At 42.2% G+C, this 17,316-nt stretch overlaps 1 protein-coding gene across 3 annotated transcripts in view; it reads left to right on the plus strand.

Moving 5' to 3' along the window:
- pias2 (protein inhibitor of activated STAT, 2) overlaps positions 1-17,316 on the plus strand; it is a 39,083-nt gene that overhangs the window by 8,049 nt on the left and 13,718 nt on the right. For all 3 annotated transcript variants that reach the window (XM_041787586.1, XM_041787587.1, XM_041787585.1), the window contains exons 5-8: positions 7,007-7,097; positions 7,186-7,320; positions 11,723-11,828; positions 16,981-17,054. In XM_041787586.1, the coding sequence (XP_041643520.1) occupies positions 7,007-7,097; positions 7,186-7,320; positions 11,723-11,828; positions 16,981-17,054 (406 nt within the window). The remainder of the gene's footprint in view (positions 1-7,006; positions 7,098-7,185; positions 7,321-11,722; positions 11,829-16,980; positions 17,055-17,316) is intronic.

The following is a 17,316-nucleotide window of genomic DNA, read 5'->3' on the forward strand; positions in this document are numbered from 1 at the left end:
ACAGTCACCTAATAATGACAATCAGAGTCACCTAATAATGACAGTCACCTAATAATGAGTCACCTAATAATAACAGTCACCTAATAATGACAATCAGAGTCACCTAATAATGACAGTAACCTAATAATGACAGTCACCTAATAATAACAGTCACCTAATAATGACAATCAGAGTCACCTAATAATGACAGTAACCTAATAATGACAGTCACCTAATAATGACAGTCACCTAATAATGACAGTTACCTAATAATAACAGTCACCTAATAATGACAGTCAGAGTCACCTAATAATGACAGTCACCTAATAATGACAGTTACCTAATAATAACAGTCACCTAATAATGACAGTCAGAGTTACCTAATAATGACAGTCACCTAATAATGACAGTCAGAGTCACCTAATAATGACAGTCACCTAATAACGACAGTCAGAGTTACCTAATAATGACAGTCAGAGTCACCTAATAATGACAGTCAGAGTTACCTAATAATGACAGTGACCTAATAATGACAGTCACCTAATAATGACAGTCAGAGTTACCTAATAATGACAGTCACCTAATAATGACAATCAGAGTCACCTAATAATGACAGTCACCTAATACAGTCAGAGTCACCTAATAATGACAGTCATCTAATAATGACAATCAGAGTCACCTAATAATGACAGTCACCTAATAATGACAATCAGAGTCACCTAATAATGACAGTCACCTAATACAGTCAGAGTCACCTAATAATGACAGTCACCTAATAATGACAGTAACCTAATAATGACAGTCACCTAATACAGTCAGAGTCACCTAATAATGACAGTCACCTAATAATGACAGTAACCTAATAATGACAGTCACCTAATAATGACAATCAGAGTCACCTAATAATGACAGTCACCTAATAATGACAGTCAGAGTTACCTAATTATGACAGTTACCTAATAATGACAGTCAGAGTCACCTAATAATGACAGTCACCTAATAATGACAGTCAGAGTCACCTAATAATGACAGTCACCTAATAATGACAGTCAGAGTCACCTAATAATGACAGTCAGAGTCACCTAATAATGACAGTCAGAGTCACCTAATAATGACAGTCAGAGTCACCTAATAATGACTGTCACCTAATAATGACAGTCAGAGTCACCTAATAATGACAGTCACCTAATAATGACAGTCAGAGTCACCTAATAATGACAGTCAGAGTCACCTAATAATGACAGTCACCTAATAATGACAGTCAGAGTCACCTAATAATGACAGTCACCTAATAATGACAGTCACCTAATAATGACAATCAGAGTCACCTAATAATGACAGTCACCTAATAATGACAATCAGAGTCACCTAATAATGACAGTCACCTAATAATGACAGTTACCTAATAATAACAGTCACCTAATAATGACAATCAGAGTCACCTAATAATGACAGTCACCTAATAATGACAATCAGAGTCACCTAATAATGACAGTCACCTAATAATGACAGTCAGAGTCACCTAATAATGACAGTCAGAGTCACCTAATAATGACAGAGTCACCTAATAATGACAGTCAGAGTCACCTAATAATGACAGTCAGAGTCACCTAATAATGACAGTCACCTAATAATGACAGTCAGAGTCACCTAATAATGACAGAGTCACCTAATAATGACAGTCAGAGTCACCTAATAATGACAGTCACCTAATAATGACAGTCACCTAATAATGACAGTCAGAGTCACCTAATAATGACAGTCAGAGTTACCTAATAATGACAGTCACCTAATAATGACAGTCACCTAATAATGACAGTCAGAGTCACCTAATAATGACAGTCAGAGTCACCTAATAATGACAGTCACCTAATAATGACAGTCAGAGTCACCTAATAATGACAGTCAGAGTCACCTAATAATGACAGTCACCTAATAATGACAGTCACCTAATAATGACAGTCACCTAATAATGACAGAGTCACCTAATAATTACAGTCACCTAATAATGACAGTCAGAGTCACCTAATAATGACAGTCACCTAATAATGACAGTCAGAGTCACCTAATAATGACAGTCACCTAATAATGACAGTCAGAGTCACCTAATAATGACAGTCAGAGTCACCTAATAATGACAGTCAGAGTCACCTAATAATGACAGTCACCTAATAATGACAGTCAGAGTCACCTAATAATGACAGTCAGAGTCACCTAATAATGACAGTCAGAGTCACCTAATAATAACAACAGTCACCTAATAATGACAGTCAGAGTCACCTAATAATGACAGTCACCTAATAATGACAGTCAGAGTCACCTAATAATGACAGTAAGAGTCACCTAATAATGACAGTCACCTAATAATGACAGTCACCTAATAATGACAGAGTCACCTAATAATTACAGTCACCTAATAATGACAGTCAGAGTCACCTAATAATGACAGTCACCTAATAATGACAGTCAGAGTCACATAATAACAACAGTCACCTAATAATGACAGTCAGAGTCACCTAATAATGACAGTCAGAGTCACCTAATAATGACAGTCAGAGTCACCTAATAATGACACTCACCTATTAATAACAGTCAGAGTCACCTAATAATGACAGTCACCTAATAATGACAGTCAGAGTCACCTAATAATGACAGTCAGAGTCACCTAATAATGACAGTCAGAGTCACCTAATAATGACAGTCACCTAATAATGACAGTCAGAGTCACCTAATAATAACAACAGTCACCTAATAATGACAGTCACCTAATAATGACAGTCACCTAATAATGACAGTCAGAGTCACCTAATAATGACAGTCACCTAATAATGACAGTCAGAGTCACCTAATAATGACAGTCACCTAATAATGACAGTCAGAGTCACCTAATAATGACAGTCACCTAATAATGACAGTCAGAGTCACCTAATAATGACAGTCACCTAATAATGACAGTCAGAGTCACCTAATAATGACAGTCAGAGTCACCTAATAATGACAGTCAGAGTCACCTAATAATGACAGTCAGAGTCACCTAATAATGACAGTCAGAGTCACCTAATAATGACAGTCACCTAATAATGACAGTCAGAGTCACCTAATAATGACAGTCACCTAATAATGACAGTCAGAGTCACCTAATAATGACAGTCAGAGTCACCTAATAATGACAGTCAGAGTCACCTAATAATGACAGTCACCTAATAATGACAGTCAGAGTCACCTAATAATGACAGTCACCTAATAATGACAGTCAGAGTCACCTAATAATGACAACAGTCACCTAATAATGACAGTCAGAGTCACCTAATAATGACAGTCAGAGTCACCTAATAATGACAGTCAGAGTCACCTAATAATAACAACAGTCACCTAATAATGACAGTCACCTAATAATGACAGTCACCTAATAATGACAGTCAGAGTCACCTAATAATGACAGTCACCTAATAATGACAGTCAGAGTCACCTAATAATGACAGTCACCTAATAATGACAGTCAGAGTCACCTAATAATGACAGTCACCTAATAATGACAGTCAGAGTCACCTAATAATGACAGTCACCTAATAATGACAGTCAGAGTCACCTAATAATGACAGTCAGAGTCCCCTAATAATGACAGTCAGAGTCCCCTAATAATGACAGTCAGAGTCACCTAATAATGACAGTAAGAGTCACCTAATAATGACAGTCAGAGTCCCCAAATAATGACAGTCACCTAATAATGACAGTCAGAGTCACCTAATAATGACAGTCACCTAATAATGACAGTCAGAGTCACCTAATAATGACAGTCACCTAATAATGACAGTCACCTAATAATGACAGTCAGAGTCACCTAATAATGACAGTCACCTAATAATGACAGTCAGAGTCACCTAATAATGACAGTCAGAGTCACCTAATAATGACAGTCAGAGTCACCTAATAATGACAGTCAGAGTCACCTAATAATGACAGTCAGAGTCACCTAATAATGACAGTCAGAGTCACCTAATAATGACAGTCAGAGTCACCTAATAATGACAGTCACCTAATAATGACAGTCAGAGTCACCTAATAATGACAGTCAGAGTCACCTAATAATGACAGTCAGAGTCACCTAATAATGACAGTCAGAGTCACCTATTAATGACAGTCAGAGTCACCTAATAATTAAAGTCAGAGTCACCTAATAATTAAAGTCAGAGTCACCTAATAATGACAGTCAGAGTCACCTAATAATGACAGTCAGAGTCACCTAATAATGACAGTCAGAGTCACCTAATAATGACAGTCAGAGTCACCTAATAATGACAGTCAGAGTCACCTAAAAATGACAGTCAGAGTCACCTAATAATGACAGTCAGAGTCACCTAATAATGACAGTCAGAGTCACCTAATAATGACAGTCAGAGTCACCTAATAATGACAGTCAGAGTCACCTATTAATGACAGTCAGAGTCACCTAATAATGACAGTCAGAGTCACCTAATAATGACAGTCAGAGTCACCTAATAATGACAGTCAGAGTCACCTAATAATGACAGTCAGAGTCACCTATTAATGACAGTCAGAGTCACCTAAAAATGACAGTCAGAGTCACCTATTAATGACAGTCACCTAATAATGACAGTCACCTAATAATGACAGAGTCACCTAATAATTACAGTCACCTAATAATGACAGTCAGAGTCACCTAATAATGACAGTCACCTAATAATGACAGTCAGAGTCACATAATAACAACAGTCACCTAATAATGACAGTCAGAGTCACCTAATAATGACAGTCAGAGTCACCTAATAATGACAGTCAGAGTCACCTAATAATGACAGTCACCTAATAATGACAGTCAGAGTCACCTAATAATGACAGTCACCTAATAATGACAGTCAGAGTCACCTAATAATGACAGTCACCTAATAATGACAGTCAGAGTCACCTAATAATGACAGTCACCTAATAATGACAGTCAGAGTCACCTAATAATGACAGTCAGAGTCACCTAATAATGACAGTCAGAGTCACCTAATAATAACAACAGTCACCTAATAATGACAGTCACCTAATAATGACAGTCACCTAATAATGACAGTCAGAGTCACCTAATAATGACAGTCACCTAATAATGACAGTCAGAGTCACCTAATAATGACAGTCACCTAATAATGACAGTCAGAGTCACCTAATAATGACAGTCACCTAATAATGACAGTCAGAGTCACCTAATAATGACAGTCACCTAATAATGACAGTCAGAGTCACCTAATAATGACAGTCAGAGTCACCTAATAATGACAGTCAGAGTCACCTAATAATGACAGTCAGAGTCACCTAATAATGACAGTCACCTAATAATGACAGTCAGAGTCACCTAATAATGACAGTCACCTAATAATGACAGTCAGAGTCACCTAATAATGACAGTCAGAGTCACCTAATAATGACAGTCAGAGTCACCTAATAATGACAGTCACCTAATAATGACAGTCAGAGTCACCTAATAATGACAGTCACCTAATAATGACAGTCAGAGTCACCTAATAATGACAACAGTCACCTAATAATGACAGTCAGAGTCACCTAATAATGACAGTCAGAGTCACCTAATAATGACAGTCAGAGTCACCTAATAATGACAGTCACCTAATAATGACAGTCACCTAATAATGACAGTCACCTAATAATGACAGTCAGAGTCACCTAATAATGACAGTCACCTAATAATGACAGTCAGAGTCACCTAATAATGACAGTCACCTAATAATGACAGTCAGAGTCACCTAATAATGACAGTCACCTAATAATGACAGTCAGAGTCACCTAATAATGACAGTCACCTAATAATGACAGTCAGAGTCACCTAATAATGACAGTCACCTAATAATGACAGTCAGAGTCACCTAATAATGACAGTCAGAGTCCCCTAATAATGACAGTCAGAGTCACCTAATAATGACAGTCAGAGTCACCTAATAATGACAGTAAGAGTCACCTAATAATGACAGTCAGAGTCCCCTAATAATGACAGTCACCTAATAATGACAGTCAGAGTCACCTAATAATGACAGTCAGAGTCCCCTAATAATGACAGTCACCTAATAATGACAGTCACCTAATAATGACAGTCAGAGTCACCTAATAATGACAGTCACCTAATAATGACAGTCAGAGTCACCTAATAATGACAGTCAGAGTCACCTAATAATGACAGTCAGAGTCACCTAATAATGACAGTCAGAGTCACCTAATAATGACAGTAAGAGTCACCTAATAGTGACAGTCAGAGTCACCTAATAATGACAGTCAGAGTCACCTATTAATGACAGTCACCTAATAATGACAGTCAGAGTCACCTAATAATGTCAGTCAGAGTCACCTAATAATGACAGTCAGAGTCACCTAATAATTAAAGTCAGAGTCACCTATTAATGACAGTCAGAGTCACCTAATAATTAAAGTCAGAGTCACCTAATAATGACAGTCAGAGTCACCTAATAATGACAGTCAGAGTCACCTAATAATGACAGTCAGAGTCACCTAATAATGACAGTCAGAGTCACCTAATAATGACAGTCAGAGTCACCTAATAATGACAGTCAGAGTCACCTAATAATGACAGTCAGAGTCACCTAATAATGACAGTCAGAGTCACCTAATAATGACAGTCAGAGTCACCTATTAATGACAGTCAGAGTCACCTAATAATGACAGTCAGAGTCACCTAAAAATGACAGTCAGAGTCACCTAATAATGACAGTCAGAGTCACCTAAAAATGACAGTCAGAGTCACCTAATAATGACAGTCAGAGTCACCTAATAATGACAGTCAGAGTCACCTAATAATGAAAGTCAGAGTCACCTAATTATGACATTCAGAGTTACCTAATTATATTGAATAATAATGAATAATGTCTAGACAGGTGATGACTCAGAGAGCTCACACCAACACATTTATAACACATGGACACATTTCACATTTTTACGTCTTAGTGTGTTTTACTGAGTAATTATTTATTTGTGTTTTTGTGCTTTTTTCCAGGTTCTGTTTGTCAGAAACGAGCTGTCCTCAGGATGACAACTACCCCAACAGTCTTTGTATAAAGGTCAATGGGAAACTCTTCCCTCTGCCTGTAAGTGCATTCTAGTCAGATAAAAGAACATTTAAAACTCAATATTTCACTTACCAGATGATCTTTATAATCCCTGTTCATCCTGCAGGGTTACGCTCCACCTCCAAAAAACGGCGTTGAGCAGAAGAGACCGGGTCGACCTCTGAACATCACCTCGCTTGTCAGACTCTCGTCGGCCGTGCCCAACCAGATCTCAGTCACATGGGCGCCTGAGATTGGAAAGGTGAGAGCATTGGGCTGGTGTCTATATCAGTCTAAGGAGGTGTTTCTCTATCAGTCTGAGGAGGCGTGTCTGTATCAGTCCAAGGAGGCGTGTCTCTATCAGTCTAAGGAGGTGTGTCTGTATCAGTCCAAGGAGGTGTGTCTGTATCAGTCTGAGTAGGCGGGTCTGTATCAGTGTAAGGAGGTGTGTCTGTATCAGTCTGAGGAGGTGTGTCTGTATCAGTCTGAGGAGGTGTGTCTGTATCAGTCTAAGGAGGTGTGTCTGTATCAGTCTGAGGAGGTGTGTCTGTATCAGTCTGAGGAGGTGTGTCTGTTTCAGTCTAAGGAGGTGTGTCTGTATCAGTCTGAGGAGGTGTGTCTGTATCAGTCTGAGTAGGCGGGTCTGTATCAGTGTAAGGAGGTGTGTCTGTATCAGTCTGAGGAGGTGTGTCTGTATCAGTGTAAGGAGGTGTGTCTGTATCAGTCTGAGGAGGTGTGTCTGTATCAGTCTGAGTAGGCGTGTCTGTATCAGTGTAAGGAGGTGTGTCTGTATCAGTCTGAGGAGGTGTGTCTGTATCAGTCTAAGGAGGTGTGTCTGTATCAGTCTGAGGAGGCGTGTCTGTATCAGTCTGAGGAGGTGTGTCTGTATCAGTGTAAGGAGGTGTGTCTGTATCAGTCTGAGGAGGTGTGTCTGTATCAGTGTAAGGAGGTGTGTCTGTATCAGTGTAAGGAGGTGTGTCTGTATCAGTCTGAGGAGGTGTGTCTGTATCAGTGTAAGGAGGTGTGTCTGTATCAGTGTAAGGAGGTGTGTCTGTATCAGTCTGAGGAGGTGTGTCTGTATCAGTGTAAGGAGGTGTGTCTGTATCAGTCTGAGGAGGCGTGTCTGTATCAGTCTGAGGAGGTGTGTCTGTATCAGTCTAAGGAGGCGTGTCTCTATCAGTCTAAGGAGGCGTGTCTCTAATAGTCTAAGGAGGCGTGTCTCTATCAGTCTGAGGAGGCGTGTCTGTATCAGTCTGAGGAGGTGTGTCTGTCTCAGTCTAAGGAGGCGTGTCTGTATCAGTCCAAGGAGGCGTGTCTGTTTCAGTCCAAGGAGGCGGGTCTGTATCAGTGTAAGGAGGTGTGTCTGTCTCAGTCTAAGGAGGCGTGTCTGTATCAGTCTGAGGAGGTGTGTCTGTATCAGTCTGAGTAGGCGGGTCTGTATCAGTCTGAGGAGGTGTGTCTGTATCAGTCTGAGGAGGTGTGTCTGTTTCAGTCTAAGGAGGCGTGTCTGTTTCAGTCTGAGGAGGCGTGTCTGTCTCAGTCTAAGGAGGTGAGTCTGTTTCAGTCTGAGGAGGTGTGTCTGTCTCAGTCCAAGGAGGTGTGTCTGTTTCATTCTGAGGAGGCGAGTCTGTATCAGTCTGAGTAGGTGTGACTTTGTGTCTGTATCAGTCTGAGGAGGCGTGTCTCTATCAGTCTTAGGAGACGTGTCTGTATCAGTCTGAGGAGGCGTGTCTCTATCAGTCTGAGGAGGTGTGTCTCTGTCAGTCTAAGGAGGCGTGTCTCTATCAGTCTAAGGAGGTGTCTCTGTCAGTCTAAGGAGGCGTGTCTCTATCAGTCTAAGGAGGCGTGTCTGTATCAGTCTGAGGAGGTGTGTCTGTATCAGTCTGAGGAGGTGTGTCTGTATCAGTCTTAGGAGGTTTGTCTCTATCAGTCTAAGGAGGTGTGTCTGTATCAGTCTGAGGAGGTGTGTCTCTATCAGTCTAAGGAGGTGTGTCTGTATCAGTCTGAGGAGGCGTGTCTCTATCAGTCTAAGGAGGTGTGTCTGTATCAGTCTGAGGAGGCGTGTCTGTATCAGTCTAAGGAGGTGTGTCTGTATCAGTCTAAGGAGGCATGTCTCTATCAGTCTAAGGAGGCGTGTCTCTAATAGTCTAAGGAGGCGTGTCTCTATCAGTCTGAGGAGGCGTGTCTGTATCAGTCTGAGGAGGCGTGTCTGTATCAGGCTGAGGAGGCGTGTCTGTATCAGTCTAAGGAGGTGTGTCTCTAATAGTCTAAGGAGGCGTGTCTCTATCAGTCTGAGGAGGCGTGTCTGTATCAGTCTGAGGAGGCGTGTCTGTATCAGTCTGAGGAGGCGTGTCTGTATCAGTCTGAGGAGGCGTGTCTCTATCAGTCTAAGGAGGCGTGTCTGTATCAGTCTGAGGAGGCGTGTCTGTATCAGTCTAAGGAGGCGTGTCTGTATCAGTCTGAGGAGGCGTGTCTGTATCAGTGTAAAGAGGCGTGTCTGTATCAGTCTAAGGAGGCGTGTCTGTATCAGTCTAAGGAGGCGTGTCTCCATCAGTCTAAGGAGGTGTGTCTCTAATAGTCTAAGGAGGCGTGTCTCTATCAGTCTGAGGAGGCGTGTCTGTATCAGTCTGAGGAGGTGTGTCTCTAATAGTCTAAGGAGGCGTGTCTCTATCAGTCTGAGGAGGCGTGTCTCTAATAGTCTAAGGAGGCGTGTCTGTATCAGTCTGAGGAGGCGTGTCTCTATCAGTCTGAGGAGGTGTGTCTCTAATAGTCTAAGGAGGCGTGTCTCTATCAGTCTGAGGAGGCGTGTCTGTATCAGTCTAAGGAGGTGTGTCTGTATCAGTCTGAGGAGGCGTGTCTCTATCAGTCTGAGGAGGTGTGTCTCTAATAGTCTAAGGAGTCGTGTCTCTATCAGTCTGAGGAGGCGTGTCTGTATCAGTCTAAGGAGGTGTGTCTGTATCAGTCTGAGGAGGCGTGTCTGTATCAGTCTAAGGAGGCGTGTCTGTATCAGTCTGAGGAGGCGTGTCTGTATCAGTCTAAGGAGGCGTGTCTGTATCAGTCTGAGGAGGCGTGTCTGTATCAGTCTGAGGAGGCGTGTCTGTATCAGTCTGAGGAGGTGTGTCTCTAATAGTCTAAGGAGGCGTGTCTGTATCAGTCTGAGGAGGCGTGTCTGTATCAGTCTAAGGAGGTGTGTCTGTATCAGTCTGAGGAGGCGTGTCTGTATCAGTCTAAGGAGGCGTGTCTGTATCAGTCTGAGGAGGCGTGTCTGTATCAGTCTAAGGAGGCGTGTCTCTATCAGTCTGAGGAGGCGTGTCTGTATCAGTCTAAGGAGGCGTGTCTGTATCAGTCTGAGGAGGCGTGTCTGTATCAGTCTGAGGAGGCGTGTCTGTATCAGTGTAAAGAGGCGTGTCTGTATCAGTCTAAGGAGGCGTGTCTCTATCAGTCTAAGGAGGTGTGTCTGTATCAGTCTGAGGAGGCGTGTCTCTATCAGTCTGAGGAGGTGTGTCTGTATCAGTCTGAGGAGGCGTGTCTGTATCAGTCTGAGGAGGCGTGTCTGTATCAGTCTAAGGAGGCGTGTCTGTATCAGTCTGAGGAGGCGTGTCTGTATCAGTCTAAGGAGGTGTGTCTCTAATAGTCTGAGGAGGCGTGTCTCTATCAGTCTGAGGAGGCGTGTCTCTATCAGTCTGAGGAGGCGTGTCTGTATCAGTCTAAGGAGGCGTGTCTGTATCAGTGTAAAGAGGCGTGTCTGTATCAGTCTAAGGAGGCGTGTCTCTATCAGTCTAAGGAGGCGTGTCTGTATCAGTCTGAGGAGGCGTGTCTGTATCAGTCTAAGGAGGCGTGTCTGTATCAGTCTGAGGAGGCGTGTCTGTATCAGTCTGAGGAGGCGTGTCTGTATCAGTCTAAGGAGGTGTGTCTCTAATAGTCTAAGGAGGCGTGTCTCTATCAGTCTGAGGAGGCGTGTCTGTATCAGTCTGAGGAGGCGTGTCTGTATCAGTCTAAGGAGGCGTGTCTGTATCAGTCTGAGGAGGCGTGTCTGTATCAGTCTAAGGAGGCGTGTCTGTATCAGTGTAAAGAGGCGTGTCTGTATCAGTCTAAGGAGGCGTGTCTCTATCAGTCTAAGGAGGCGTGTCTGTATCAGTCTAAGGAGGTGTGTCTCTAATAGTCTAAGGAGGCGTGTCTCTATCAGTCTAAGGAGGCGTGTCTGTATCAGTCTGAGGAGGCGTGTCTGTATCAGTCTGAGGAGGCGTGTCTGTATCAGTCTAAGGAGGCGTGTCTGTATCAGTCTGAGGAGGCGTGTCTGTATCAGTCTGAGGAGGCGTGTCTGTATCAGTCTGAGGAGGCGTGTCTGTATCAGTCTAAGGAGGTGTGTCTCTAATAGTCTAAGGAGGCGTGTCTCTATCAGTCTGAGGAGGCGTGTCTGTATCAGTCTGAGGAGGCGTGTCTGTATCAGTCTAAGGAGGCGTGTCTGTATCAGTCTGAGGAGGCGTGTCTGTATCAGTCTAAGGAGGCGTGTCTGTATCAGTGTAAAGAGACGTGTCTGTATCAGTCTAAGGAGGCGTGTCTCTATCAGTCTGAGGAGGCGTGTCTGTATCAGTCTGAGGAGGCGTGGCTCTCTGAGCCCCAGCTCTCCTCTGGATGTTGAAACACTGCTGTGTGTTTTTCAGACTTACTCCATGTCCGTGTACCTGGTGAGACAGCTGACGTCTCCTCTCCTGCTGCAGAGACTGAGGATGAAGGGCATCCGGAACCCCGACCACTCCAGAGCTCTCAGTAAAAACACACTCACATTTACATACACTCACAGAGGTTCAACTTTCTGTTCTCTGATTCAGATCATTCTATTTTTTAATAGGACATCTCTTCACATAACTCAGAGATGGACTTTTTATTATAGCCCTTCTCCTTCTCCTGGAGGCACCTTGCCCTCCCAGTCTCAGACCTGCATCGCCCGTGCAGCATGAAACTTGACTTGCACTCTCCTCTAAAAGCCTTTAGACTCTGATTGCAGGTTTGAATCTTATGCCCAGTCCTTTTATTTTGGATGTCTAGGCGTGTTATCAACACCAGCAGGATGTCTCCTCAAAGGTGAACTTCCACCTGTGCGCCTCTGCAGGTGACTTGGGGAGGGTTTTAGCCTCGGCTGCTACAGACCAGGCTGACTCTCAAACCCTGAGTATTTGTGAACGCCCTGTATCTGGCGCTCCTGGGCGATATGGCCTTAATATCATACCCTGGTATAGAAAACACGACTACATGCGTGTTCAGATGTTAAAACTCCGCCCCCTCCTCCTGAAACAAGGCTGTGATGTCAGACTGAACTCAGTGATAAGGTTTCCCATCTATAATGCTGAGGTGAGTCAAACTGCTAATGCCTACACCTCATGTCTTACTGGACCTTTCACAATCAACGCATTCAAGAAATAATAACAGCTAATAACGACTTTTATTGTGAAGGAATTCAGAGAAGTGGCGTGTTTGATTCAGCGTAGTTTCTGCAGCGGTGTTTACAGCAGACTCTCTGACTTCGTTAACGCCACAGCAGCTCCTGGACTCAGCGTGGACTTACAGCGGGTCACGACTTCTAAACTGTTAAACAGAATCAGTTTAACGCTGGTCTACTAACAAACCGGGACAACCCAGCTTGTGTTGAAGTCCCAGACAGAGCCACAGAAATGCTGCTATGCTTCTGTTAGTACAGACATCAGACGTAGAGAGGAAAAACCACAGGTTCAGCGGTTTACTGCACAGGTGAGGGATGTTACAGAGTAAAACCTGCTGACTGGACTCAGACTGAGTTGTTTTCCATCACTTTGCTACACTAGCATCCCTGATATGGCTTTACTGCCCACCAGTCCAGGCCAGTGTGCTTTATTTCACTCCCTGTATTCCTCCGTTTCACAGATTACTCTGAGAACAGCAGGGAAATAACAGAAGAAGAAATCCAGTTATTTAGAAAACTAGAACTAAGACCAACAGAAGCTTCTACAGATCTAAATCAGAACTGTGATACTTTGCAGGTTTATGGCTGTATGTAATGTTTCATTGGTGTACGTGGAGAGGAAAGCTAACAAAGTCCAGACATGGAGGATTACACATGAAGAGGAAATAACGTTCAGCTTGAATTTAAAATGTGACAGAAATATAAGATTAACCCTTGGTCCCTTGTCATTTTTATCTACATCTGTGTCCTTGTTTGTCAGAAAACGGACATGCAGACATGCAGGTGCTAATAAAATACTCATTTTTCAACTTTTTTTTTTTAAACTTTCACCGCTTCAGATCTCTTCAACAACTTCAACCCTGACTACTGAAAAAAAAAAAAATTCAGTGTTACACCCTTTTTATGCCACTTATTGTACACTATGCCTATGACTTGGATTCGTCCATGCTGAACAGATGAGTCCATCCGTGCGTAAAACACGCCAGTTTTACCCTCCTTTTCTGGCGCCTCCTCCTCTACCAAATCTAATACGAGTGAATGCATTTGTTCATGTTAGGTTTATTTTATGTACAGGCATAAAGAATCAGATGATATATGTAGGATATTAACCACGAACACGCACATTTCCACCTCTAACCAAAATGTGACCACAAATATGCCAGTTACGCACAGATATAAATGTACTGCATCTTTGAGATATGATATATTCTTACCTATTGGTCGAAAGGACCCGTGCATCCTCATGCTTGTTAATCCACTTGCCATGAAGTGAGGGCAAAGTTGAAATTGTCCAAATGTCCCTCTTTCTTAGTCCCAGGCTGCAGAATCCACAGGTAACATATCCTAATGTAAACACTTCACTTACGGCATGTCCACTCGTAAACATACATGCAGATTCGCACCCGAGCACACACGTAGGAGCACACACACTTTTCCTTACACATGTAGCCCACTCTCAGACATCCATATCTAGTGGCATGAATCGGTTCATTTAGGGTTAAAGGGCTGGGCATGGGTTCAAGATCTCAGATCAAAGTGGAGTCTGAAGTTTTTGTGGCCACGGTAAAACCTGAAGTCACATCTGTGTGCCTGGCATGTACACACCTATATGTCACCTACATGTACAGAGCTAAACAAATGCATCAGACCAGCTGTCATACCTGTCTCAGAGACCATCCAGCATCATGAAGTGCTTTAATGTGGACTCTTTCATTTTCAGTCAGCTCTCCACGTTTTACCATTTTGAACAGGAATGAGGAATTTCAAACTGAATTCAGCCAAATGTGAGCCGGTTCACTGGGCTTCTCTGAGAAGTCAGAAATGAATCAAGCATAACATTCAACCACTAAAACTCATTTTTCTGTTCAGTAATGACAGTAAATAACTATAATCTGACACATTCATCAGAAATATTCATGTGCTTTACTATTTTTCAGTTTTTCTGTAAATCAGTAAATGTGAAAATTCATGGATAACAATAATAATTCCATTTTAGCATTAAAAATATCATTTGGGTTAAAGAGCTTCTACATATTGGTGTATTAACCATTGCAGAAACATCAAAATGAGTTTGGTAATTACCAATGCTGTTAATTTAGGGCAGCTGTGGCAGAAACCTGACTGTGGTTAGGGTTAGGGTGCTCTAATTCATTTGTTAAGCTCTGTATGTGGTTTTGTTCAGCCCTGCATTCACCAAACAAGGCTGTCATTAGCTTTTCTGCTTTTGTTGATGTTTAATTTTAATCACACATGATGTTTGTTGACATTCCAGCAGTGCCTTCAACCCTCTGGGACTGGCACTGTCAGATAGAAGAGGAGATGCGTTGTTCAGAGTTAAATGACCTTTGAACCATACTTCCTAGCTCTCTGAAAGCCCTCTGTGGTCCGCTCTGATGGCGCTGTCCTCACAGCTCTGTAGCTCTGACAGAACGTCTCCTAGCCAGCCTGGAACTGGGCTGACTGTCTCTGGTCTTTAAAGGTTAAATCCACACCAGTTACTCTGATATTGAAAGTGTTTTTATCCATTCAGAATCCTGTTAAGAGCCTGAAGGACTCACAGTAGAGAGAAAGAGACACAGAGAGGCCGTGACGTGTCCTTCAGAGAGAGGAACTGATTTGAATAATGACTCTAATTCTCTAATGTGAATATTTTGAAGACTTTTTGTCTCATTGTTTACTGTTTAATATAAAAGTCTGAGTTCTCATTTCTAATGATTTTTTCTTTTGTCTTTTTCATCCTAAACATTTTTAAAATATATATTTAAAAAAAAAAACAGCACACATATTGGTAAAGGCCAGGTTGTCCTGAAAAAGGATGTTTAGAGTTTGACTGCACCACAGCGTTGGTGTTTGACAGGCTTTTTAAGACAAAGAGTCCAGGAGAGACACAACGGCTAAAGAGCTGCAGGCTCAGAGGGAAAAATAGGGAGCTATATTTTATCAGCTAAACCAGTGAAGAGGTCAAGGACACATACATGCACCAATAAATACAATTTTAAAATATTCTGTGTGATTTTTCTCTCCAAACCTAAATGTCAAAGAAATGTTCAGAACTTGTGTAAAGGTACTTGGAGACCATGGTGGGGTTACTCTAGGTCAGTGTTTCTCAACATGTGGCTCTTTTATGTCTGAAATATTCTCATAAAAACCTTTAAAAAAGGGAAACTTTGACCTAAGAAGGTATCCGTTAATCAGTTTGTTTGGCTTTAATTGTCAATCTTAATTTCTTATCTTTATATTTCCATTGCCTTTATTTGGATTTTTTGCCCCTATTTTCCTTTTTTGCCACTTTAAATCAGTTTCTACTGCTTTAAGCTCACTTTTGCTTCTTCTTGTTGCCACTTTTTTGCCTCTTTGTATCCTGTTTATACGCTCTTTCACCAATTTTGCCCCTTTAATCCTGCTTTTTGCTATTTTTTACCCTTACATTGCCACTTTTCCCCCTATTTTTCTCACTGTTGCTGCTTTTAGACCCTTTTTTTCTACCTTTTTGCTTCCTTTTGCCTGTTATAGTCACTTTTCACCCTTTTTTGCCACTTCTTCTTCCCTTTTTTCACCCAATCATTGTAATTTTAAGCCTACTTTGCCCCTTTTCACCCATTTTTGCCACTTATAATCCATTTTTACATCTTTAAGCTCACTTTTGCCACTTCTTTTTGCCTCTTTCTGCTAATTTTTGCCCCTTTTCATCAATTTTTGCCTCTTTAATCCTGCTTTTTGCTATGTTCCCCTTTTTTGCTACTTACCAACTATTTTTCCCACTCTTGCTGCTTTTTCCCCTTTTTTTCTGCCTTTTTGCCACTTTTCCTCCCCGTTTGTCACTTTTCACCCAGTTTTTTCCATTTCCTGCCTATTTTGCCTCCTTTCACCTCTTAGATCGTGGCTCTTGCAGATATATTTTTCGGTAGTTTGGCTGTTTGCTTGGGCAGGGTTGAATAACGCTGGTCTAGGTCGTTCGAACAAAAAAATAAAGCGCTGTCACTGTCAGACACCGAGGTCCTATTCCTCCTTATCTATTCTCAGAAAGCTACATCTGTGTCCTACAGTAAGAAAAACCTCTGGCCTTCTCACATTTTAATCCATCAGTCAGCACAAACCCACGGTGTTAATGTAAGTGGACAGGAAGTGAGGATGTGGTAGGATCTTAATGTATGCAGAGGGTCTTAAAAATACCCCCATGGTACCTTTGATAGGGATTATTATTACCAAACGGTGGCGCTCTAGTGTTTGGACAGAAACGGTCTGTTTGGGTCTTCAGTGTGGAGGATTGTTCGTGAGTCTGACTGTAGAAATAACATGACACAGACTCCGCCCTGCTCTCGCTGAACCTCAGGCTCCACTGTTGATTGGCTGTAACTCCAGCCATGTCTGAGCCAATCAGATGGGGAGTATTTTAGATGAATCGTAGATCACATGACCTGGTCTGCCCAATCTCAGACCTCTGTGATGGTTCCGTCCTAACGCTGTTCTCTGTGTTCACAGTCAAAGAGAAGCTGACAGCAGATCCAGACAGCGAGATCGCCACCACCAGCCTCAGAGTCTCCCTCATGTGTCCGGTAAATAACCCGCCCCTGTCCCTCCTGTTTTCATGTTCTCTTTACTCTGCAGACAGGGATGAGGATCAGGATTACAGGAACTGAACACAGGTATTCAGCGTTCTCATAAACAGGGAAATCCCAGGCATGACTGTGAATATCCTCTGGTCTTAGACGTGTGTTCGGTAGAAAAGGTCGATCAGAGATAGGCGCCCGGGTCTCACTGACTCTCCTCACACGAACACACACCCGTGTGGCCAGGTGTGAGCGGTCTCTCTCAAAG

The sequence above is a fragment of the Cheilinus undulatus genome, linkage group 5 (genome assembly GCF_018320785.1).
Source record: "Cheilinus undulatus linkage group 5, ASM1832078v1, whole genome shotgun sequence".
Taxonomy (NCBI): Eukaryota; Metazoa; Chordata; class Actinopteri; order Labriformes; family Labridae; genus Cheilinus; species Cheilinus undulatus.